Below are 27549 nucleotides of genomic sequence, written 5' to 3' on the forward strand. Positions count from 1 at the left end.
TATTATTATTATTATTATTATTATTATTATTATTATTATTATTATTATTATTATTATTATTATTATTATTATTATTATTATTATTATTATTATTATTATTATTATTATTATTATTTATTATTGCTTACATCTTAAACAAGCTGGCAGCGATTAGCCAATAAAAAGCGGCTGTTGTCATGTCTGCTGTCGTCCGTGGTGTGCACTCACTGGTCCCTCTTTGAGGAAAAGAATGGAGGGGGGGGGGGGAAACGACTCAAATCGGAAATTTCCGTACTCTCATTGGGTTTTCCCATTATTAATCGTGTAATTCAACCAATGACATCATTTCTTGTACCGGTACTGCTGAAATCAACCAATCAGCTTTCTCAATTCAAGGGCACTTGGGTACCAAGGTGTGTCTTGTGTTTTGAAGTGTGAGGGAAAAACGTTCCTCGGGACGTTGTTGTTTTGTTTGTTTTCTATTGTTCCATAGGAAATAAAACACTCGTTAACGAACTTACATGATGATTTGTTCATTTGGCTTACCTAGCCACTCATTACAAACAAAACCTAACATTAGAGTCCTACGCCTGCGCCAAATCAATCCATCTGTGAGTATGAGCTGTTACTGACTGACTGTTACACTTATTGAATTGTGATTTTACACGATTGAATGAATGGATGAGAATTTTATTCTTTAAATAGTGTACCAAAGCCACTTCATAATAGATTACACACCAACTTGCCGAGTCAGCTTGACTTTCAGTTTGTGAGCTCTTATCATTTTCACAATGATCACAATGTTTTGACTTATTGACAGAATAAACTTAAACAGAATCTCTCTGAAGTTGTACAATATCAACTTACAATGCCACGTATTTTTCAATCATGTGTCAAAAAAATAATAAACAATGATCAAAATCTGGAGGAAATAACAGCAAGTGGTTACCGTCTATGACCATTTATAAACAGAAAGAGGTTCGCACCAAGTGTTTGCTACAAAACTCGCCTTTCTTAAAGCTGAAGTGAGCAAAGCATGTCTTTCCTTGTGAGAAATTCTAGTCTATTATCAATGGCACCGATCTTGTGTTCGGGTTTCAGTCGAACTGAGTCATCGGTCACAGTATTTTTACTGTCCAATGACTGAATATGAAAGTTGCCACCATACCCACTGATCAAGCTGATTAGAAAGACCAATTGTGATGTTGGATATTTGGAAACCCAAATTTTCATTTACACAAACGTTTCATGTTGCTGTGTATGCTTCATATTATTGCAATATGATTCTGACATTATCCGACAACGCAAATAGTCACATAGACCATCCAACTTTAGCGAAGTTATAATAATAAGCCAGGTATAGGCCTAGATGTGTGAATATTATAGAGTCATCAGAACAAAAGTTACTCAATCACAATACACACAGGCATCCCACATCGATTAAAGTACAACGGTGAAAATGTTGAAGTTTTACACTGATTACTGATTTATCCATATCCTTTTAAAAGAACTCAAGTCACTCTGTCTACTCTCTCCTATCAATACATTGTATACAGACCTGTTTCTCTCATATTGTATATAGCATTTCTCTCTTTCTCCTCTCCTCCTTCCTCTAAGTCTTTGTGTCTCTCCCTAATTCTCTCTTCTTCTTCTTCTTCTTCTTCTTCTTCTTCTTCTTCTTCTTCTTCTTCTTCTTCTTTTCTCTCTCTCTCTCTCTCTCTCTCTCTCTCTCTCTCTCTCTCTCTCTCTCTCTCTCTCTCTCTCTCTCTCTCTCTCTCTCTCTCAATCAACTCACTCAACCCTAACACCGACTATATCCATAGTTTACCAGGGTTACTTTCACCCCATGCCAATTTATTACATTTTTATGAGACAAATTATAGGCGTAGTATCAAAGCTAATGTTTTTAGTTTTTGCATGTTAATGGTAGTTAAATAAAACTATCTATACATGCTCATTTTCAATACAACTTTTTTCTAATTTTGAAAAGTAGCAAAAATCTTTATGGTTGAGTGAGTTAAAAAGTGGTTTCCCTTCAATGTTTCACTGCTGTGATGGAACATTTTAAGGGAGGGCAATGAAAAAAAAAGTTGTCCCTCAGAGTCGTAGGACCCATGGAGCCGGAGTTTATCCTGGTTTCTATAGTGTGAAACGGACAAGAGTAATTGCTTGCTACTGTTTGGATAGGATGCTAGTCTATTGCAAAGTACTTTCCACCAGATCTAACAAACCCAGCTACCCATTTACTGCCGGTGGACAGAGGGGTCAGGAAAAAATCTCAACTACACCTGGGATCGATCTTGGTCCCTTTGTATGTGAAGCAAGTGCTCTCCAACTGAGATACCAGGACCCCCTGAGCTACTGGAACCCCCAGGGCAATGAAACGTTTGTATTATTTTTGTGAATGACTGAAAGATTGAAATTTTGTTTCATTAGGAAAAAAAGATGAAATAATTGCGCCTCTCATTGCAGCATTGTTAGATGTTGTTGCCTAGGAATTCCATGGAAGAATATAGATAATACATCAAATAAATGTCTGATGTCAACAGGAATCACCTCTGTTGATGTTGTCCAAAGTGAACAAATTGGGGTTTGTTAAACTTGCTAAAGGAAAAAAAACGAACATGCATGAATCAGTCATTGAACTCGGGACCTCCCGTGTCACAGTATAATGTTAACCACTCAGCCACTTCGCCCTCTTACATTATTATAATAGTAATAATAGTAGTAATATATTAAATTATATCGCCCAGATATGGTATGATTTGTCATTTTGGATTCAGTTTGAGGTTGACCGATGGACCAATAAGTTCTCCTCCTTTTTAACAAAATGCCATTATCAATGGATTATAAATGGGTTTCATTTACACACATGTCTTACTTATTGTCAACCAAGCTGTTCCCATGACTGAAAATCACCTCTAATCCCACAAATGTCTGAAATATGTGTATGAAACAGTGCCAGACAAAGCAGAAGAAAAATACAGGAAAACTGCTCTCTGTCTTCGTTCTGGATTGAGATTGCTCAGGTTTTTTTCCTGGTCCTGGTTGGCGTGAGGGAAACAGTCAAATGTGTAATTCTTTTTTCAAGAGATGCTTTTTTTTCCCCGTGTAAATCATTTCTCTCTTTGTGCTATTATGATTTTTAGTTTTTAATAAATTGTTCTTATAGTCCATTCCACAACTCGTGCCCACGCGTTGATGTGGATATCTTCACAACCTTATGATGGTTTTTAATTATAATTGGCTCAATCACTAGAATTGGTAGTGACATTAAGCAAATTTTTTTTTTTTTATTAGTTACAGTACCATACCTTGGGATTTTTCTTCTTTACAGTACATAAAAAACGAAGGGTCTAGGATGAGTTTAAATTAGCAGTAATCGAATATGTCTTTTCATTTTGTATAACAGCTTGGGGAGGCAATTGCTTAGCTGTGGAAAGGAACAAAATAAATTCAAATATTTAAAAATCCATTAAATGCTATATAAATGATGTTGACAATGTAAATCTTTTATACAAGAAATTTTGTATGAGTAAAATAACTAAAATATTAAATGACCAGAATCATCCACTAAGACCATCAGTTATTTTGTCAGGAAGGAGTGGTCGCCCTTTCTCTATTTCTACAAAAACAGAGAGACACGGAAAATCTTTTCTGTCATCCAGTATTAGGCTTAAAACAACAAGCAATAATCAATTTATATAATTTCCCTCTTTTACTTTCAAATAATGTAAATATTAATTTATTAATTTATTGTTTTGCAATCTTTTCAATTTTCAATTTATAGTGACAGTTTAAACTATATTACAGTGTTGAAATTGTTCATATAAAGTGCGGCTCTGTTTGTGGAACTGATCCTTTTTTATATTTACATCATTTTTCCATTATATTTTTATCTTATTGTGTAAATTATAACACGTCTGTACAAAAAAAATTCGTTTTTGGGATGCAATAAAGTATTATTATTACTATTATTATTATTATTATTATTATTATTATTATTATTATTATTATTATTATTATTATTATTATTATTATTATTATTATTATGATGTTATTATACACAGTGAATTCTGTTATGATTACGATCACTGAGCTCACCACAGGCTTGACAAGGGGTTTACTTTTCATGAGATTTATGTGCACTACTCACTAACATTGCGACCCTGAATTCAAAATGACTCGGCAATTTGTACACTTTTTACACACTTGACATAAACAATTGTTACATTTTAATAGTTGAAAGCCAGAGACGTAGCTTCCTGTTGTGATTCCTACATTCATAAAAAAAAATAATAACAATATGGATTAAACATGCAAATTTGTCACACTAGGGAAAATTTTCAAGTATTTCTCGAGTGAAGCGAAGCGCAGAATTCTTTTTCATGGCATGCATGGAATAGCAATGCTGTTAATAGATGCTCACAACCAGGAACTCAGAGTGGAGAGGTCAAATTAATTATTACGTCATTTTAATTATGCACCTCATGTATTTGAAAATTGCAGTTCCTTTAAAAGATTATACTATACAAAACATACATGGAATCTGGTATTTAAGAAGTTTAATTTCAGTGACATTTCACATTATTACATTCCAAGCACCCTTCCCCCCGCCCCCTCCTCCTCCTCAGTGAACATAATTCAAGAATGGAAAACATGAACCATGCTCGATGGGTGACCAGTGGTTTTTGTGAGATGTCTTGTACAACCTTTATAGGTTGTCTTGCTCAACAGTTGGTCAGAGATTATGCAGAGGCTCCTACCCTTCCGCTTTTCGCGGAATCATTCCGCTTAATTGGTCTACAGTCTTTAAACAATTTGCAGTTTTGTAGACATTTTATATTGTATCATTTGAGGACTTTGGATTGTCTATGACATTATCTGCAGAAAATCATGTCGTAGTTAATATTAGTAAGTTGATTCCGCTTTTTGGTCTCAAATTCCGCTTTTTATGTACTATGATTCCTCTTTGGGGTTATTGGGGTAGGAGCCTCTGGATTATGTCTTTGTGAAAGGCATTTCTCCTTGCCCTATCGAAGACGGGCGTAAAAATTTGGAGGAATTTGTTTTTTATATCAATGTCTTTGTCAAAAAAAAACATATAAGCACCTATCGAGCTGCTTGTGTCAGTTATCCACCCAGGAAGAGATAAATAATACACGCTGTGGGCTGTTATTTTCAACACAGCTAAGTACTATTTAAATGATATCTATTGTTACAATATTTGAAACAACCCAAAATTATTTGCTAAGCTACGCCACTGAATGTAACTTTGTTGTGAATATTTTCCCCACGAGAAAGATAATCAACACACCATTACTGTAAACATTTTCAGTTTGAGTCATATTTTATTGTAAACAATGAAAAGATCAAAGGAATTCGGCATTGTGATTGTGGGGAAACTGTTTGGTATTCAAAATTCATAATGTCACTAATAAGCCCACATGCAAAAAAATCATGGCACCACATTTCATAACTTTGGAGGAATTTGCGATATTCCGTGTGCACAGGACTTGGAACGGACTATAGTAACTTTTGCTTGTGGCTGGATGGGACTTTTAGGTAATATCAAAATAGGCACATTCCTGGAATCTTTAGTTTCTATTTGAACCAGTCCCCTTTGTCTTACTTTTTTTGTGTGTGTTTACCCCCTATCATCTTCCTTTTTTTTTTGTCACAGAAAGGACCACCGCTAAAAGTGTCGCAAACGTCTTAAAACCCTTAAAACCAAAAGAAATAAATATTTATAAAAACTCACATCGCCTGATTTTTATTTCATATTTTTTCTTATCATCATCATTGCCTTTTTCACCCTGGGTCAGGGTATAGGCCACAGACAAACAGTTTCCATCCTTCTCTATCCTGAGCCAACTTTTTTTATCTCATTCCAGGTCTTACCACTTCTCTGTATATCAGCTTCTTTAATTCTTCTCCATGTTCCTCGTGGCCTTCCCCTTGATCTTCTGCCCTGAGGGTTCCAGTCCAATACTTTCTTTGTTATAGTTGAGTCATTCTTTCTAAGCGTGTGTCCAATCCACCTCCATCGTCTTCTTCCTATATCCTCTCCCACTGGTTTCTGCTGTGTTCTTTTCCATACTTCATTTTTTATTCTATCCATCCATTTTATTCTGAGTAGCTTACGCATGCACCTGTTTACGAAAATCTGTACCCTCCTTATACATGCCTGTGATGCGTTCCAAGTTTCACATCCATACAGTAGGACAGACTTCACGTTTGAGTTGAAAAGTCTTAGCTTTAGTTGAAGGGAGATATCTTTAGTTCTCCAAACTCTGTTCAAAGATGTGAATGCAGCCTGTGCCTTTCCTATTCGTGCTTTCACCTCTGCTTCCGTGCCTCCATCCTTGTCAATTATACTTCCGAGATAGCAGAAAGTGTCTATATCTTCGAGTTCCTGATCTTTTACTTTGATCTGCTCCCTTTGACGCGTACCTATCCTCAAGACCTTTGACTTTGCAGGGTGAATTCTTAGACCAATTGATTCCGAGAGGCTGTTTATAATTGTGGTTTTTGCTTGCATCTGGTCCTGGGTGTGGGACAAAAGAGCCAGATCATCTGCAAAATCCAGATCATCCAACTGTGTCCAGGGGGTCCACTGTATCCCATTTCTTCTCCCTTTGGAGGTTTCCTTCATTAGCCAATCAATGGCAAGGATGAACAGGAATGGAGAGAGCAAGCATCCCTGCTTGACACCAGTCTTAATTTCAAAGCTGTCAGTAAGCTGATCTTCATGTATAACCCTGCAACTTGATCCTTCATACATTTCCTTAGAAAAGTGAGTGGAGCAGGCACTTATGTTGGTAACAACAAGATATGAAGTGAGTAGAAAAGTGCCAGAAGACAATAGAGAATAAAAAATTTTTTCGCGGCGGTGGTGGGGTTTGAACCTGCGACCTTATTGGTACGACAACTCCGCCTGGCAGGTGAGAGCGTGGCTCTACCGTGTGAGCTATCCACGAACACAAAAATATTCGTTTCAAACCCAAAGTCATTTCTAGATCCCTCTCTCACCCACTTCTTGAGATCGCCGATTCGTTCACCACCATCGCGAAGTAATTTTGACCAGCAGTTAAGCTTAATAGCCAATATTCTCATCACAAACATATAACATAGAAACGATTGAGACATGGAGTATGCTCCGGTGTATGGGGTGAATTTTTTAATTCAGAAAAGTGAGTGGAGCAGGCACTTATGTTGGTAACAACAAGATATGAAGTGAGTAGAAAAGTGCCAGAAGACAATAGAGAATAAAAAATTTTTTCGCGGCGGTGGTGGGGTTTGAACCTGCGACCTTATTGGTACGACAACTCCGCCTGGCAGGTGAGAGCGTGGCTCTACCGTGTGAGCTAAAAAAAATTTTTATTCTCTATTGTCTTCTGGCACTTTTCTACTCACTTCATATCTTGTTGTTACCAACATAAGTACCTGCTCCACTCACTTTTCTGAATTAAAAAATTCACCCCATACACCGGAGCATACTCCATGTCTCAATCGTTTCTATGTTATATGTTTGTGATGAGAATATTGGCTATTAAGCTTAACTGCTGGTCAAAATTACTTCGCGATGGTGGTGAACGAATCGGCGATCTCAAGAAGTGGGTGAGAGAGGGATCTAGAAATGACTTTGGGTTTGAAACGAATATTTTTGTGTTCGTGGATAGCTCACACGGTAGAGCCACGCTCTCACCTGCCAGGCGGAGTTGTCGTACCAATAAGGTCGCAGGTTAAAACCCCACCACCGCCGCGAAAAAATTTTTTATTCTCTATTGTCTTCTGGCACTTTTCTACTCACTTCATATCTTGTTGTTACCAACATAAGTGCCTGCTCCACTCACTTTTCTGAATTAAAAAATTCACCCCATACACCGGAGCATACTCCATGTCTCAATCGTTTCTATGTTATATGTTTGTGATGAGAATATTGGCTATTAAGCTTAACTGCTGGTCAAAATTACTTCGCGATGGTGGTGAACGAATCGGCGATCTCAAGAAGTGGGTGAGAGAGGGATCTAGAAATGACTTTGGGTTTGAAACGAATATTTTTGTGTTCGTGGATAGCTCACACGGTAGAGCCACGCTCTCACCTGCCAGGCGGAGTTGTCGTACCAATAAGGTCGCAGGTTCAAACCCCACCACCGCCGCGAAAAAATTTTTTATTCTCTATTGTCTTCTGGCACTTTTCTACTCACTTCATATCTTGTTGATACATTTCCTTAATGAGGTTTACTATCTTTTCAGGGAGTCCATAATGTGTCAGAATTTTCCACAATGTTGCTCTGTCAATACTGTCGAAAGCCTTCTCGTAATCCAGAAAGTTGACAATAAGAGGAGAGTTCCATTCTATAGACTGTTCCACTATGACTCGCAGAGAGGCAATCTGGTCGGTGGTTGAACGGTTTTTCCGAAAACCTGCCTGTTCGTCCCGCAGTTTAGCATCTGTTGCATTCTTAATTCTCTCTAAAATAATACGGTTGAAAACCTTTCCTGGGATAGAAAGAAGAGTGATGCCTCAGTAATTATTACAATTACTGAGGTCCCCTTTCTTTGGAAGCTTGATAAGATGTCCTTCCTTCCAATCCTTTGGGAATATCCCGTCATTCCAGATTCTCTCAAATAGTGGGTGCAGGGCCTCAGCATTTCTTTCCGCATCAACTTTTAGAGCCTCCGGTGGAATCTGGTCTGGTCCAGCAGCTTTCCCCCTTTTCATCTTATTAATGGCACCCACAATCTCTGCTATCGATGGTGGATCACAGCTAATTGGTAGCTCATTTCTTGCAGGCAAAATTTCTGGCTGGTTGTCTGGTGGTGGTCTGTTCAGAAGGCAGTTGAAATGTTCCCTCCATCGTTCAGATTGAGCCTCTTTTCCAAAAATAGTTTTCCCATCTTTGTCTTTGACTGGTACCTCTGGTTTCCCATATTTTCCAGCAAGTGTCTTGGTAGTTTGATAAAGGATCCTCATGTGTCCTCCAGTCGCTGCTGCTTCTGCTTTCTCTGCAAGTCTGTTCATGAATGCTTCCTTGTCTTTCTTCACAGATCTTTTGACTTCCTTAGCTATGGCTCGATACTGCTCTTGTGCATCCAGTCTTGAAGCCCTTGTTCGGCTTGCATTCACTTGTTCCTTCCTTGTTCTCCTCTTTTCAATAAGGTCCAAGGTGGTTGGACTTATCCATTCTTTATGTTCCGATTTCTTTACCCCCAATACCTCGTGGCAAGTTGTTATGTAGACTTCCTTGATCTTTGCCCAATGTGACTCTACATCTATGTCCTCCTCGAGCTCAGTAAGAGGTTGGAATCTATTACTCAACTGTAGTTTGAATTCCTCATTCTTTTCCCCATCAAGTGCATTCACCTCGAATTTTCTTCTTGTATGTGATCTGGCCCCGTGTTTTCTGAGTCGGAGCTTAAGCTTTGCCAATAGCAGGTGGTGGTCTGATCCAACATCTGCCCCTCTCCGTACAGTCACATCTTCCAATGAACGTCTGAATCTACGAGAGATACAAAAATGATCAATCTGATTCTCTGTCATACCATCTGGTGAGACCCAAGTTGCTTTGTGGATCCTCTTATGGGGGAACACTGATCCTCCAATCACCAAACTGTTGAATGCACAGAAATTTGCAAATCTCTCACCATTATCATTCATTTCTCCCATGCCATGACGTCCCATGATACCTTCATAGCCTACGTTATCCTGTCCCACTTTTGCATTAGCATCTCCCATCAATATGTTGATGTCTTTCCTTGGCAACTTGTCAATGACTTGTTGTAGCAGACCATAAAATGTATCTTTGTCCTCATCTGTTGCATCATTTGTTGGGGCATAGATCTGTACAATGTTCATGCTGATCTTCTTACTCCGTGTTGTAAAGGACGCCATGATGATCCTTTCTCCGCATTGTTCCCATCCTCTCAGTGACTTCTGGGCAAACTTGCTTAGAATTATTCCTACTCCCTGTGTATGAATCCCGTCCCCTCTCCCTGAATATAAAATCTTCTCCCCAGACTTGAGGTGTTTCTGTCCGGATTGTATCCAGTGGGTTTCGCTTACTCCAAGTATATGCAGCCTGTATTTTCTCATCTCAGTCACAACTTGAGAGCTTTTTCCTGCTTCATACATGGTGCGAACGTTCCACGACGCAATTCGAAGCTGCTTGTTTGGCGAAGACGTCATCGGGTCAGCAGAGTCCTTTCGGCTTTGTCTGTTGTCCTTCATAAATTCTGTAATTCCAGAAACTCTTCGGTCGCCCAAGCTAAAAAAAAGGATTTGGTTTGTCTGTCTGTGTTTCTGTAACGGTTTGAGTTTAACGGAAAGGGGTGTTAACCCTTTGCCAACCCCCAACCTGGAGGACCAGGTGACTCAAAGATGGGGGAATCACACACCATTTGTCGCCTTTTACGACACGCTGGCTTGGCGTTGGGCTATTCTTGACCCTCTCGGTTGAGGGACCCCGGACACCACACGGGGGTTTTTTCTTATATATGCCTTTATTTTTTGAGTGAATGAATGAAAAGCTCATGTGCTTGATTTTCCCACATTCATTCACAGTCGTGCAGAAAAGATGGATGGGAAGATTTTGTTGCTGTCACCAAACCTGGATCTCCATGGAGGAAATTTAGTGACTCTCTCTAGAATAAGGTAATATAATGCTTGTGCTAGCCATAGGTGGGGAGCATATGTTAAAGGTCCAGTGGTCTTAATTTGTCACTTTGATGTTATCAAAATTGGAGCTACTTGTATGTCTTCCTCCTCATATGTTCAATGTTTGTTTGTTAAGATACAGGAAAGAGTTCACACGAAATGTGTACTCTTGTGGAAGAATAGAAGCATTAAATCATCCCGTTGGTGTAATGGCAGCATGTCTAATCAGGAAGTTTGAGGTTCGATTCCCAGTCAAGGCAGGCTGGATTTTTTTGGATTTATTTTTCCTTGTGTTTTTCTCAGTACTATATCTGGCTCTGTCTCATACACACCTTTTCAGATTTTTACCTTGCACCAGTGCCTGCTCCCTAATTTGTCACTTTGATATTTTCAAAATAAAAAATGGAGCATATTCTTATGTTGTCATCCTCATCCTTTGGTGTTCAATGTTTGTCACGGTGCATGAAAGAGTTATTGTGACTTTGTCATATTCAGTAGCAATGCATAACCAAAATAAGTCTAGATGTAAACAGATAAATTAGTCCCTTGAATTTCTCTTAAACCAGTTTTCAATTGATGGATGCAGACATAAGCGATTGAGCTGATCTCTTAATAGATTGAAATATATCTTTTATTTTTTGCAGTAGTCACATTGTGAGCCATGGATACAGATGTGAGTTGACATCTCCCATGGCTTTCCCGAACCAGCAAACATTCATTCACAAAGCCAAGGCTGAGAACATTCAGATGCTTATAGGTATCCATGCTTACAAGACAGGGGTTTTCATGAAAGGTATATCACTTTCGTTCATAATAATTATATATTTATATCTTCCCTTGTTACTTTTATAAGAAATTATAAATTTCAGAGACAAAACTAAATTTAGACAAAATTATTTTGTTCATCTTCTAAAATTATTTTGAATAAAATTAAATTCAAAACAAAATCATTTAATTAAGTCTATTGGCCACTTTGATTGACAATGATCGAAATCATTAAGAGACGAATAATATCAATGAAATTCAGTGTTTTAAAAAAAATTAATGTATTCACTGTAGGTTTTATAAACTGCCTCTTCAAACCAATTAATCTACAAAATTCATGAAGGTCATAATACCTTTATGTTGGAAAGTGATGTTTACATATAAATATGATATCAAAACTGAAGACGATGTATGCTGGTTAACATTTTATTTAACTTTAAAAAATCATGAGAACGAAAAAATCGGGTGCAACAATATGCAGGATACCATTTTTTTAAGATGACTTTTTTTCCCTCTTATATTCTCTAGATATATTTGCTCTCATTTTTTGCCTTTTTGTTTACCTTTACCTTTTTCCTCTTCTTCCTAGTTATTCGTCTATAACTTCAAATTTTGAAAATTTCACAGACTTTTAGTATTTGTCCTTTCATTGGGAATATGAAACTATTCCACTGCCTCAAAATTGGTGGTTTGAAAGTGTGCAAGTTATCGTCAACTCTTGATTGGGGAACCATAAACTTGGATTGCTTCCTCTTGTTTTGTTGAATACTACAGAGAGGTACTTTCTGTTGGTCATTTAGGCCTTAGTAAAATATTCACTCTTTGTCGCACTTTCTTTTCTGTTGCAGCGGCTCAAGGTCTAAATCAGTTTTATGGGGCATTTATTTCTTTGTTGTTTTGACTAATAAATTTAACATTAAATGGGCCAATACTAAAATGCAACCTCAAACTAAAAATGGAACACCCAGAATGGCTCATGCATCCAGTGTTGCTTCTGTAAAACAAACCTCATTAATGTTCTCTTTGGTTGACTCCACAGAATCAAGACTTCCATTTATCCTCATCATTGGTGGAACGGATGTCAATGTATTGGCAGAGGATCCAGACAAGTTGAAGAAAATGTCTGACGTTGTCATGGATGCAAGGTAATTTGTTCAGTGCCAGCACCATCACCTCCTTCTCTTTCTTGTCTTTGTCCTCCTCTTTCTTCTCCTCCTTCTCCTCCCCATCATCATCATTAACATCATCATCGTGCTTATCATGCATATTCTTGTCCTCATTAACTTCATCATTATCATCATCACTCACCATTATTATCACATAAGGCCAAACGAACCCTTGGGTTGAGGGCAAGACAAACAAAGTTTTCAGTTAAAGAAATATCAAGTCTTTTTTAGAATTCTGAATGGATTTGTTTATTCAAATTAAGAAGAAAAAAATTATTTCAAAACATCATAATGAGGATATTCTGATGCAGACAGCGACTGACAATATTGACAATTTTTAAAAAGAGATTTTTTTTTCTTTTATAGGGGGGGGGGGGGGGGGGATCTCTATAGACATGTAATTTTGAGATCTGATTTCCATTGTTATTATACAATTATTAAATGGGTTTTATGATCACATGGGTCCCGATAATTTAGTTGGTAAAGCACTCGCTTCATGATGCTGTCTGTTTCATGCTATATAAACTGGGATAAACCGACTCAATGGGTCTGATAGCTCTGGACTACTTTTTTGTGGTAGTATGTAACATATCCTTATTATTTTGTGTGTTTTTTTCCTTTTTGAAGTATTTTCTATCCAGCCAAATGATAAGAAACTAAGGGAATCATTGTGGTAAATCAATAAATACTAACTATAGATGTCTTACTGTTTAAAAAATTATTTTTTTTTACATCTAATAAAGACATTCATTCATTATCTGATTATGTTTTTTTTCTCTCAGATTTGTCATCTGCTTTAGCTCAGAGCTAGGAATGAAAGCTAGAGACCTTTGGCCAAATCTTGACATTGGTCGAATCAAAGTCATACCACAAGGTGATTAAATATATGTTTGAAAATTGACCCTTAGCTTGCTCTGGGTTTTACTGAAGTGCTATGTATATGGTTGATACTGTTGGAAAAATAATACAGTTTGAATCTAAACTCTCAGTCAAGGACTACAACTCTGCATACTCTAAAAGAAAAATACATTTAAAAAATTTTGGTTTTAAAAAACCAGCCCTTCAAATATTGATTGATTAAAATGACCCTCATCTTGCCACTCCTTGAAGTTCCAGGTTTGAGAGTTTTTGACAAGATGAGGATCATTTTAATACATTGAACTTTGAAGGATGAGTTTTTTCGCCAACACTTTTTGGATTTTTTTTTTTTTAAAGAGAATGGCAGAACTGCTATTCTAATGTTTTCCTCATCACTCAATATTTTGATTCTTAACTCATTATCATAATTTTTACCAGAGAAAAAAATTAGGTTTCCATTCCCTGCCCTAGGAAAAGTTTCACAATACATATTGTCTTTTCATCCTCTTGCATTGATCTGGATTCACCCATGGATGATACTGGATTTGAAGAAATTTAAAAAAATGAATTTTGGGAAGAATAAGATCTTTAAAAAAAAACAACTCTCTTACATTTAAATACGAAGTGAGTAGAAAAGTGCCAGAAGACAATAGAGAATAAAAATTTTTTTCGCGGCGGTGGTGGGGTTTGAACCTGCGACCTTATTGGTACGACAACTCCGCCTGGCAGGTGAGAGCGTGGCTCTACCGTGTGAGCTATCCACGAACACAAAAATATTCGTTTCAAACCCAAAGTCATTTCTAGATCCCTCTCTCACCCACTTCTTGAGATCGCCGATTCGTTCACCACCATCGCGAAGTAATTTTGACCAGCAGTTAAGCTTAATAGCCAATATTCTCATCACAAACATATAACATAGAAACGATTGAGACATTGAGTATGCTCCGGTGTATGGGGTGAATTTTTAATTCAGAAAAATGAGTGGAGCAGGCACTAATGTTGGTAACAACAAGATATGAAGTGAGTAGAAAAGTGCCAGAAGACAATAGAGAATAAAATTTTTTTTCGCGGCGGTGGTGGGGTTTGAACCTGCGACCTTATTGGTACGACAACTCCGCCTGGCAGGTGAGAGCGTGGCTCTACCGTGTGAGCTATCCACGAACACAAAAATATTCGTTTCAAACCCAAAGTCATTTCTAGATCCCTCTCTCACCCACTTCTTGAGATCGCCGATTCGTTCACCACCATCGCGAAGTAATTTTGACCAGCAGTTAAGCTTAATAGCCAATATTCTCATCACAAACATATAACATAGAAACGATTGAGACATTGAGTATGCTCCGGTGTATGGGGTGAATTTTTAATTCAGAAAAATGAGTGGAGCAGGCACTAATGTTGGTAACAACAAGATATGAAGTGAGTAGAAAAGTGCCAGAAGACAATAGAGAATAAAATTTTTTTTCCGCGGCGGTGGTGGGGTTTGAACCTGCGACCTTATTGGTACGACAACTCCGCCTGGCAGGTGAGAGCGTGGCTCTACCGTGTGAGCTATCCACGAACACAAAAATATTCGTTTCAAACCCAAAGTCATTTCTAGATCCCTCTCTCACCCACTTCTTGAGATCGCCGATTCGTTCACCACCATCGCGAAGTAATTTTGACCAGCAGTTAAGCTTAATAGCCAATATTCTCATCACAAACATATAACATAGAAACGATTGAGACATTGAGTATGCTCCGGTGTATGGGGTGAATTTTTAATTCAGAAAAATGAGTGGAGCAGGCACTAATGTTGGTAACAACAAGATATGAAGTGAGTAGAAAAGTGCCAGAAGACAATAGAGAATAAAATTTTTTTTCGCGGCGGTGGTGGGGTTTGAACCTGCGACCTTATTGGTACGACAACTCCGCCTGGCAGGTGAGAGCGTGGCTCTACCGTGTGAGCTATCCACGAACACAAAAATATTCGTTTCAAACCCAAAGTCATTTCTAGATCCCTCTCTCACCCACTTCTTGAGATCGCCGATTCGTTCACCACCATCGCGAAGTAATTTTGACCAGCAGTTAAGCTTAATAGCCAATATTCTCATCACAAACATATAACATAGAAACGATTGAGACATTGAGTATGCTCCGGTGTATGGGGTGAATTTTTAATTCAGAAAAATGAGTGGAGCAGGCACTAATGTTGGTAACAACAAGATATGAAGTGAGTAGAAAAGTGCCAGAAGACAATAGAGAATAAAATTTTTTTTCGCGGCGGTGGTGGGGTTTGAACCTGCGACCTTATTGGTACGACAACTCCGCCTGGCAGGTGAGAGCGTGGCTCTACCGTGTGAGCTATCCACGAACACAAAAATATTCGTTTCAAACCCAAAGTCATTTCTAGATCCCTCTCTCACCCACTTCTTGAGATCGCCGATTCGTTCACCACCATCGCGAAGTAATTTTGACCAGCAGTTAAGCTTAATAGCCAATATTCTCATCACAAACATATAACATAGAAACGATTGAGACATTGAGTATGCTCCGGTGTATGGGGTGAATTTTTAATTCAGAAAAATGAGTGGAGCAGGCACTAATGTTGGTAACAACAAGATATGAAGTGAGTAGAAAAGTGCCAGAAGACAATAGAGAATAAAATTTTTTTTCCGCGGCGGTGGTGGGGTTTGAACCTGCGACCTTATTGGTACGACAACTCCGCCTGGCAGGTGAGAGCGTGGCTCTACCGTGTGAGCTATCCACGAACACAAAAATATTCGTTTCAAACCCAAAGTCGGGAAAAAAAATTTTATTCTCTATTGTCTTCTGGCACTTTTCTACTCACTTCATATCTTGTTGTTACCAACATTAGTGCCTGCTCCACTCATTTTTCTGAATTACATTTAAATAATAGCTTTATTTCTGACATTTTAAGACCTTTTATGAGTATCTTTCATCATCTTTTGTTTCGTCATGAAGTGTTTAAAATAATTAAAAGTTATAAATGGAATTTACATCATTTTGTTTTTACAGTAACGTAGTCTTAATGTCATCAGTAATTTAAGGATTGTTTTATATGTGATCCACTGTCTCAAAGTGGTTTTATGTCAGGTGGATCTAGATGCTAGAATTTGAATTTATAGTCACACATAGAAAACGTGGGGATAATTTCTATTTGCGGGCTTGCCAGCCATTTTGATTTCTCTTACTTTAATACGCTTTGAGGTCTAATATATGATAATGTGGTTATATTGACTAAAATATGCCGAATGCAAAAAGTCGATTTTGTAACAAAAAAGGGGGGAAAAGATAAAAGTGGAAGAGTTGAAGGTCATTAAAAATCGTCTCCTCCTAGATTAGAATCTCAGTAACCAGGCAAATGATTGTCATAGGAATAGCAGGATGTTCTGCCCTCTACTAGCTTGAAATGTCTGCATAAATTCGGTTAATGTTAAATTTTGATATTTTGGATTTTTGAACATGTTGAAAGTATGAATTTTCAAAAAAGAATATGAGAAAATGATCATAGATATTGGGAAAAATATGATAAATCATTTCACATGGTTGAGGTTGGTTGACAAGTCTTCTTCTTGGTATGGTGAAGAATAAAAATAATTTATTACATTGCAAAACACTCAAATTTTGTAATTTCTTACATTTTTAATTCTAAATTCACATTTAATGGTCTGATTCATCTCACGTTTTGAGATGGCGGGTCACATGCTTTGCACAGTGTGAGTGCATATATATATGTTGTGTATGTGTCAAGTGTGTGCTTGTACCTATTTGTGTTCGTTTGTCTGAGTGGGAATGCTTATGTATAGGAATGTAAAGCAATCCAAGCAGTACTTGGTACTGATGGTGTGCTATAGAAATGTCATCTATTATTATAATCTTTTTTTTTACTTCCTAAGGCATTGAAATTTATGAGTTATCAATGAAGATTGACGATAGCATCATCAAGAAATGTTTACTTGACACCTATAATAACACCAAGCTTACCATGGTATTCCAAGACAACCACGGCGACAGCGAGATCAAACCCATAATTTTTACCTTAATTGCCGGTATAAGGCCTGTCAAAAATCCACTATATTTAGTTGAGACATTTCAAGGTAATGTTTTGTCTTGTATCTACAGCAAATTTTTCATGTTCAGTCATCCTTGTTTGATTTTTAGATAGTTTCATATGGGCATATTAAGAGATTGAAAACTATTAATGCGTTGTTTTAAATTTTTCAATATGGCTAACTGATGCAAAGCAAATATATCGTTTAGTTTTAAATAAGCATTTTAACATAAGATGTGGGATCATTAATCTGCAAAATAAAAAAAGGAACACCTTAAGAAAGAACAGAAAACTAGTCCTTAATGTTTCACTTTTATGGTTATATTTGGACATTCATAATACATTTGACAAGCTTTGTTTACTATTTATACTGGTAGAAATTTAGTGTATCAACTGGCTTTTTTGGTCTCATGGTCAAATTTGAGAAAACTTCAAATATATATTTTTGTTGAAGTTCAAGATATACGTTTTTATTTCTTCTCTTTGAATACATTAAATTATTTACAGCAACTCATCAAATCACCTTTATCATTACTACACAGAATGGCACGAGAGAGATGAAAGGATTTTCCTTCTAGTTGTAGGACAAGTGGTAAGTGATCAACCCCCCTCCCCTTCCACTCCACCCCCACACCCTCAACCCCCATCCAAAGAAAAAAGAAACAAAGCAAAACGAAAAATAGAACAAAAGAGGTACATCAATCTTTCTTCTTTTGCAGCTTAATAAGTTATTAGGAATTAGTGAAGACTATCAACGGTTATGTAGTCCTTTAGAGCCATGCGCCCATGGAGCTGGAGCTAATCCCAGTTTCTATAGCTTTAAATGGACAATAACATTTCCTTGGTACGCTTTTGATAGGATGCTAGTCTATCACAAAGTACTCTCCACCAGATCTACCAGACCCAGCTACCCAATCACTGCTGGGTTTACAAGGGGGGTCCAAAAAAAAAAAAATCTCAATTTCACCCAGGATCGATCCCAATACCTTTACATTTGAAGCAAGTGCTCTACCAACTAAGCTATTGGAACCCCTAAAGACAGATTATTGAGAGTGAAATTTCATGTAACCAATTTTAAAAAAAAGATTTTAATCCGCTCCTGGACTTCAGTAATGAAAAAATATAATTCTTCAAATTGTCCCTTAATTTTGCTTGTTGTAGGGATAAATTTATTTATACTCATTAATAAATGATGACATTAAAAAAAGGTAGAAAAAATAAGACGCCTGACTCTAACTGTGCAAGCGCTATGAGTTGTAAAATTATTGTATTTTAGTTTATATTAAACACCAACAGTGACTAACCACAATACATAACTTGGCTGGAATAATCATGTGATCTAAACACATGACAAGCATAATTGCAGAAGCCACTCTGTTTTGTTTTTTTAAATTTCTTCAAAATCACTTCTCTTGCACTTACATAGAGTAGGACGACCTTGATTCCATTTGCAAACATGTTGCTAAATTTTGTTTGGTGTGAGAGCTGTAGTATGACAGTGATCATGGAAATTCTAGTCATGTCATTGTGTCTGTTAGGTAACGCACTCTTCATATATTTCTCCACTGAATTCTCATGTGAATGAGTACATGGCTGTAAGTAGTGATGGATATTGTAAGTGTCAGTAGATGCTTATCCGGTTCTGTATAAAATGGAAACATTTCCCTTATGCCCTGCTGGAAGAAATAAATGGAGCATCATGAAGCTTATTGAACATGGTTAATCTGTTGATATGCACTATATAAATGTTCATATTTTGATAGTTTTGGTTTAAAATATTTCAATCACAATATGTCATTTTCATTTTCATTCTATTATTGTTACCCATTCAGTTGGACAAATCGTATGCAGACAAGCAGTTTTTGCCAGTTATTCACAGGTACTGATAATGTTAATTGTTTTAGTTATTGATGAATTGAACCCCCACCCCAAAAAAAAAGTCATTTTGTTGTTTATTTTATTGACTTTATGGATATAAACGAATTAATTATTTTCCGTGATACAAGTGATGATTATTAACCAAATTATTGCTGATAATGTTAATAATAATAGTAATTTTTAAAAACAATGATAATATTGTAATTGGTGGTGGTTATAGTAGTAGTAGTGATAATGATGATGACCGTCTATGTTGTAAAGTTTATCTACAAATAGACAAGTTAATATAATTTAATTTCAGGAAACAGGGAGTTTTATTTATTCCTGGTGTCTCGATTTCTGAAGCCCATGCAGTCATAAAAGATTCTTTTGCTTTGGTGAATTCATCGGACAATGAAGGAATGTGTCTTGCTATATTAGAGGTGAGGTTGTTAAAGTATGATTCCATCTCATGTAAGCCACTTTGACTTTGTGATCTTGCGATATGAGAGTGAAATATAAGAATAAGAATATCTCTATTATAGTTATATATTATGCCAGTATTGCAATCAGGCCAATTGCTAAAGATGGGTGTTATTTTATTTTTGTTCTTTCTGTGCATGATAAAAAAAAAGAGTTAGAATTTTAATTTCTTGCACTCTTGCCTTACGGAATATGACTGTTAGATATTAGAACATTTCTCTTGTAGATACCATGCCAGCATTGCAATCATTGCATTTGATGAAGATGTGTTATTTTATTTTTGTTTTTTTCAGTGCATGGGAAAAAAGGGTTACAATTTAAAGTTCTTGCACTCTTGCCTTAAGGAATTCCGGACATTATTCCAATTGTTTCTGGAGCTGTCAAGTTTGGATTCGAAAACACAAAAATACGAAAAAAATCTGTTTTTTTTATTAAATCCCAAAACAATTTTGATTTCCCTATTTCTGATTGGACAACATTTAAAAAAAAGATATTTTAATGATACCACTCGTCACCTGCCATATAATAAGAATAATAATATTATAATATATGGTTTTTATATAGCACCTTACCCTGTATATCAACAATCTCAAAGCGCTTAACAGTAACGTGGCTACTTTCCACTCAAACATACAACCACTCAAACATGCATTGTGAATCAAAGCAATATAATTCTACAGTGCTACATATTAAAAAGAAACGTTTTATGTTTTTTAAAGAAATCTGCATTATTACTGTCTATGATATATCTTGGAAGGGAGTTTCAGATCAGGGTTGCTGAATATTCAAACATATGCTCGCCAATATTGCAAGTCATTTTTGGCTTCATGAGTATGTGATTATCAGACTTTGATCTCAAATTTCTGGATGGGACGTAGAATTTAAGCATGTTATTAATGTATCCATGACAATCAGAGTGCAGTGATTTAAAAACAATAGTACAGACCTTATATTCTATAAGTTTCTCAACGGGAAGCCAGTGTTCTCTTAGCAAACCCGATGCAGGTTGATTTCTCCTCTTTCTATAAATATGCCCAGCAGCATCGTTCCTGGCTATCTGAAGGGATTTTATTTTGTCTTTATTTATAGAAGGGAGGAGAGAATTACAATAATCTAGCTTTGACAGTATTAGAGAATTAACTAACAAGGCAGAGATGTCTCATGTAATGAGTGAGATGTCTAATTCTACGTATTCTTCTCATTTCCAGCGGGTGGTTAGATGGGAGCATCACCCTTGAATCATATACCTATGATGTTCGCATGGGTATACGATCCGATAGTGATGTCATTTCTTCTTCTCTTTACTAGCCTATCCTGCTTCTTTGGTTTGTGATTGTATTTTTGACAGGGGATATTTTTTTTATCTGTAAATCTTCTGCCTGTTTGTTCTTGGTTATTTATAATTTAGCTTATGATATCTTTAGGTTATGATTTTGATTTACATTTGTACTATTTTTGTTAGATTGCTTGTTTTTTTGTTTCAGCGGTCTCTCATATAACCTCAATTGTGTTGGAAGAGACCTAAAGCAACAAACAAACAAAAAAATCTCATTTCCATGTACATTAACCTAACGATCTGATTTACTTGGCTTGTAAAAGACAAATCTGAATCAATAAATACACCCAAATTTCGAACAACCTTAGCAGTTTCAATTACACTATTTCCTAAAACAATTGATTCATTTTAGGTAAATTTGATTATCTGCAATATGATTTCACAATGTAAACTTGATATCATTACACATTGCTCTTTGTGGCAATGGGTCATGGTGGGATACTTATATATGGTATTTGTAAAGATAATAATAATGTACATTTGTTGAGCACAACGTATCCTGTTATATTATGCAGGCTATGGGCTTGCTACATTGCTATGAAAGTGATAAAGGTAATGGACACTATTGCAATGACTTATGCATTTGATTTCATCCTTACACAACATGAATGCACACACAAACACTTAAACACACACTCAGGACACAAAAACACACACACACACACACACACACACACAAACATACACACTGTAATACAGGTGGATGAGGCGGGCATATACATATTAGAGAAGGAGCTCACCAAATCATGACCGAAAAAGATGAGTCTTCAATTTCTTTTTAAACGTTTCCAGGGATGTTGATTTATTCTAGATTCCGGGACGGGACCAAGCAAAGCTTTTCTATCTGGCTTTAAGTCTTATTTTAGGGATCTTTATAGAGTTTTTGAATCGCAAGAGGATGCAGAGATCTTTGTAGTTCATTTATCTCAATGAGCTCTGTCAGAAAAAAGCATGATAAAATAATTTCCATTCCTTGGTCTCTACATGGCGGCTTCTCAGTCCTATAAATATATCACGCCTGTAAAGAAGTTTATTCTGTTTCATTTTCTCATCAGGCTATGATGCTGGAGGTTCCTGTTTTAGCCAGAGACAATTTGGGAAATAGATCCATTGTCGTAGATGAGAAAACAGGACTTCTCTTCACGTCGCCTCAGGTATTCTGCTATTGGACTATAGCTATTTTTGTTTTGTTTGGGGTTTTTTTTTTGGTTTTTTTGTCTTTTTTGCTTTTTTTTTATTTTTAAATAATAATTAATTAATTTTTTTATTTATTTATTTATTTTTTTAAATATATATATATTTTTAAAAATCATTATTTGTCTTGTTTTTTACACCTGACATGTGCAGACTTTTCACATATAATACTGATTCAATCTAAGCCCTAAACGTTCCATGTTGGGTATTTTGTTCTTTTTTAGAAGCAGGTACAGTCATTTTTGTATACTACCTTTTACAGTCCACTGTTTATCAATTTTACTAGGAGTAGTAGAGATGTGAAATTATGTTGATAATAATCATAATAATAATAAAAATACTAGATACGATTGTATAGCACAATTTTCAAAATTCATATCATGCTCATGCACTTTACACACATTTCTTAATGTGCACATACACACACGCTTACAGACATAAACACAAACACACACACACACACTTACACAAACATGTGCATTAAGTTAGCGCACACAGCCCCACATGTAACATTGACCACAAAAATACACACATTTCCCCACACACACATAATTGAATATTCACAAATAGTTATAAACACATATAATATGTCTATGTTTAAAAATTGGCAGATGTTAAAAGGAAATGTTGTAGTTTAGATTTAAAAGAATTAACAGTGGGCATAGAATTCCCTAAACGGGGTCTCATGACAGAAAAGGATCGTCTGATAGATAGATTCTTTGAAACTTTAATTGTTTTGTTTTTTTCTTAACATGTTTATTTATACTTTTACACTTATTTTTAGACTTTTGCTAAAAAAGCGGAATGGCTCATTGACAACCCAAAGGAGACTTCAAGATTGGTGAAAAATGCTAAAGATTTTGTCATCGAAAATCACAGCTTAGATAATGAAAGATTGGCATATGCTCATACAGTCAAGCAATGCCTAGATTGACAATCTACTTGAAGTGTGTGAGCATTTAATTGATTTTTTTAAAAATGCATTTATGATAATATTGTGGTTAGAAGTACTGGACAAGAGGAAGGTTGGGAGGCCAAAGAAAACGTGTGAGGAAGAGGTGAAGTTGGCTGGAATGTCCTGGGGAGAGATGAAGAAGAAGGCAAAGAACAGAATGCGGTGGAGATGTACTGTTGAAGCCCTATGTTCCACAAGGAATGGAAAGGATTAAATGAAATGAATGATATTATTGTAAATCAATTTGTTCATGATTTAATACTATTGATATTAAGTGAGGTTGTTGGTATCGATCACTATCGATCACATTCACGACTTTGTTTTATGTTTCACACCTCAAAATAAGATATTTTACAAAGACCACATTATTGTGGAGAAAATCATGACTCCGTTTTGATTTGGTAACTCATTTTTTTTAATCTATTAAAACTTGATCCAAGGTTTATTGTTGGATACATTTACCAGACTTTAATGAATGATTCTCTGATAAATATCAAAATCATTCATTTTGATTTTAAAATTATATCATGAATTTTTCTCCTCATAAAAAAAGATTGTAGTCCTTCAGAGCCATTGGGCCCATGGGACCGGAGTTTATCCTGGTTTCTATAGCGTGAAACAGACAATACCAATTGCTTGCTATCCTTTGGATAGGACACTAGTCTATCGCAAAGTACTTTCCACCAAATCTAACAGGCTCAGCTACCCATTCACTGCTTGATGGACGGGGAGGTCAGAAAAAATCTAGACTGTACCAGGATCGATCTCTGTCCCTTTGCTTGTGAAGCGAGTGCTCTACCAACTGGGTTATCAGGATCCCCTTTTTCTCTTTATAATTTGATTTTACACATTTATTATTTAATTTTTTTAGCTATTTTTTTGGTAATTGTGTGTGTGTGGGGGGGGGGGGGGGGTTAATCGATGAAAAAAACTTTTTCATCACACACCTCATTTAGATTTTTGTGATTTCATAAGATTGTTTTTATTAATGATTCCTATACAGTTTTGAACCTCTCAGGTGTTTTGGAGTAGCTTTATAAATGATTCTTATACAGTTTATAAGCTCTTTGGTGTTTTGGAATAACTTTTTACATGTCAACATTCCATGGAAGATGGTTGAGTCTAATTTTTATTTTATCATGCTTAGATCTGTATTTTACATTTGTCTGTTGCCTAACCTATTATTATTGTAATTTTGTTGCTGTTGTTGTTACTATTGGATGTGATTGAACTTTGTTTTCAAATTATGTAGAATATTTATTTTTACTCTGCTTTTATATAAATATTTCACGAAGTGCTCTATAAGACTATCAAATCTGCAAGCCAAAAACTCATTAGTAATCATCTAATTATCTGAAATATATTATTAATGATCATTAAAATTGTTGACAATTTACGTTTCGTTCAAATTATACAGATCTTCCTTTTACAAATATATATTTATTTATATATACACCTGTTGATGTATTTTGTATTCTGTGGTTGTTTTGTCAATTTGGTTCATTTCAACACGATCAAGCATATATTATATGAACTAAAGAGTAAAGAATCTGAATCTATACCCATGAAATAAATATTTCTAAAATATTGGTCAGAAAATTTGTCATTCAAATAATGATCGATTAGAATGACCCTCATCCTGTCTAAATCTCTCGAACCTGGAACCTCACTACTGAAGGCTTCTTTGAAGTTCCTGGTTTGAGAGTATGTGACAAGCTGAGGGATCCCCATTTGAAGGACAAGTTTACTTGCCAAAAACGCGTTTTTTCAGAGATTACCAGAATTGACAGTAATTCGAGTTAGATTTGAGAATTTTATTGTTAAATTTTACTGTAAAGCCACCTGAATTTTATTTTACAATAATCACTATCTATTTATACTAATTTTACGTTGAAATTTGTGAACTTACTATGACCACATTTTTTATATCGGGATCTACTCCTGTTTTCTATTTGAAGTATTTCCAGTGTCTAAATTGCTTTTTCTAAACTTCTATAGTCTTTTTACAGGCATTGAAATGATCTAAAAGCCTCAAAAGTTGTAGAAGATTTATAAAAATACAGAAAAAAAAACACAACCAAACAAACCCTATAACTAAATGAATGGGATCCCATGGTAGTTAATTTAACAAAATAAATAAGCTTCATGTAAACATATTCTTCATCTGTCCATATACTAATCTCTTCTACCTCTCTATATTATTTGTCCTTTTCAAATGGCATCAAATTCATAAGCCTGGGTGGGGTTCCTTACCTCCCATAGTGGGCAGGGAGGTACTTACTGTGTCTTCTACTCACCTATATCTGTTTTCCAACATGCTTTCTATCTTTGTCTTAGAATGAAATTACTTGGTTTTGTCCAGGCCCTGGCCGGAAACCCTGGCTGGGAGGGAAACAGTCAAATGTTTAGTTAGAGTTTTGGGAGATGATATTTTTTTCCTTGTAAATCATCTCTCTGTTATGCATTGCATTATGTTTCTTTATATTATGTATGGTTTGTAAAACATTTGAGTGTATTCCTCTTAGCGGGGACCTGTGCTTGTGTCTGGATGAGACTTTTAGTGATCTCAAACTAAGTACTTTGATAGTGTGCTTTTGGAATCTACACCCGTTTCTTATTCTCCCATAGCGGGCAGGGAGGTCCATACTGTGTCTTCTATCCCCTTATATCTGTTGTCCAACATGCTTTCTGTCTTTGTCTTGGAATGAGGTTACTTGGTTTTGTTCTGGCCCAGGTTGGAGTCTTGGCTGGGAGGGAAACAGTCAAATGCATAGTTATTGTTTTGAGAGATGATATTTTTTTCCTTGTAAATCATCTCTCTGTTATGTATTATTATATTAATTTGTTATTTTTAGTGTATAATGTAACCATTTGAGTAGTGCCGCGCTGAAGACCGGTCTAGACCGCGGTCCGACGGTCTTTTAGCTGTGAACCGAAGACCGGTCCCTTAGGGGAAGATCGGCGGCGGTCCTCACTTCTTATCACCTTTCAACTAGTGCGGGGCGGTCCTTGCAAGGACCACGGTCCTATGGTCTCGCGCCATAGCCTACTACTTCCCCAGCAGCGCAGGGTTGCCAGATTATTTTTCAACAAAATGCCAGGGGAAGACTCAAAAAATGCCAAAACACTCAAAAAGATGCCAAAGTCTGTTGACTCCCACCCCCACTAAGAAAACTACTCACTTTTGATAGACAATTTACTATCATATCCTGGTGGCTTGCGTGTTTTCTTTTCTTTTTCTTTTCTTTTTTTTTTTTTTTTTTTGTTTTTTTTTTTTGAATTATACTAAATTTCCTGTTGGGGTAATTATTTACCTACTGACTACTAAGTGGAGTGCTAAACCACTACACCACGGTTGGATTTTAAGAATGAAAAAGAAATGTGAAGATGTTTGTTTTTACGCGTTTAGAAATAATTAAGAAAAGGTGTCATTTGAAGTATAATATACAAGAAAAGAAAATTCCAAATGAAAATGCCAAATGCCAAATGATTTTTCTAATGCCAAACGGTTTTCAAAAATGCCAGATTTTTGGAATCTGGCATTTAAAATGCCAAACTGGCAACCCTGCCCCAGCGATTCGTTGCTTCGGTTGCCTATCTTCCACCAATCACCACCCATCCCACTTAATTAATCGCACCCACCCCCCTTTGCCATACACTAAACGACACAGACGACCATACAGGCAGACGACCACCAACCTCCACTCCGCAAACCGCCCTTTCGTGTGTGAGATGGGGGGAACAGGAGGCGCACGCCTTGGACGATTCCATTATACGGGGTAAATTTCAAAATTTACTACACCATAATGATCGCAATGACAATGATCTATGGTGAAGGCATGACCCCTCTTCTCTAATGGGTTATTGTTTGAAATGTATGTGACTACTAAAGATGTGTGTGTTTGTGTGTGTGTGTGTGTGTGTGTGTGTCGAACCTAGCAAGTAGCAAATCCGATTTTTTGTTTTCTTTTGTCCATCTCTTGTCACCACTCCTTTCTATCGCATTGCTGTCATTTAAAATAATACAATAATATTAAAATTTCGTTGGTGTTTTTACTAATCAAATAATATGAGTTTCATTAGTTTCTTCCTTCCAAAAAACCCAGTTATAACGTCTGAATTTTAAAAAAGTCCAATAAAATATTTGGGGACCCCGATAGCTCAGTTGATAGAGCACTCTCTTTATATGCAAAGGGCCAGAGATCGATCCCGGGTGCAGTCGATTTTTTTCTGAATCCCTGTCTA

The 27549-nt window shown here is 36.3% G+C and overlaps 1 protein-coding gene across 2 annotated transcripts; it reads left to right on the plus strand.

Moving 5' to 3' along the window:
- The first annotated feature begins 382 nt into the window (after window positions 1-382).
- LOC144967581 (glycosyltransferase 1 domain-containing protein 1-like) lies at window positions 383-25376 on the plus strand. 2 transcript variants are annotated; one of them, XM_078905034.1, is made up of 11 exons: window positions 409-590; window positions 10547-10636; window positions 11284-11432; window positions 12444-12549; window positions 13353-13444; window positions 17325-17525; window positions 18022-18071; window positions 19312-19358; window positions 19659-19779; window positions 22211-22309; window positions 23134-25376. In XM_078905034.1, the coding sequence occupies exons 2-11, from the start codon at window positions 10560-10562 to the stop codon at window positions 23281-23283; spliced, it is 1092 nt and encodes a 363-aa protein (XP_078761160.1). In that variant the 5' UTR covers window positions 409-590; window positions 10547-10559; the 3' UTR covers window positions 23284-25376. The 2 variants fall into 2 exon arrangements, with proteins under 2 accessions (XP_078761161.1, XP_078761160.1); XM_078905035.1 differs by lacking the exon at window positions 10547-10636 and having other exon boundaries at window positions 383-590.
- Window positions 25377-27549: the final 2173 nt, after the last annotated feature.

The sequence above is a fragment of the Berghia stephanieae genome, chromosome 3 (assembly GCF_034508935.2).
Source record: "Berghia stephanieae isolate SIO BIC M18660-M18661 chromosome 3, UCSD_Bste_1.3, whole genome shotgun sequence".
Lineage (NCBI taxonomy): Eukaryota > Metazoa > Mollusca > Gastropoda > Nudibranchia > Aeolidiidae > Berghia > Berghia stephanieae.

Coding starts and splice junctions, on each gene's coding strand:
- LOC144967581 (XM_078905034.1), top strand. CDS start 10,560: ATGGATGGGAAGATTTTGTTGCTGTCACCAAACCTGGATCTCCATGGA. Junction 19,359..19,658: donor TTTTTGCCAGTTATTCACAG/GTACTGATAATG, acceptor ATTTAATTTCAG/GAAACAGGGAGTTTTATTTA. Junction 22,310..23,133: donor TTCTCTTCACGTCGCCTCAG/GTATTCTGCTAT, acceptor ACTTATTTTTAG/ACTTTTGCTAAAAAAGCGGA.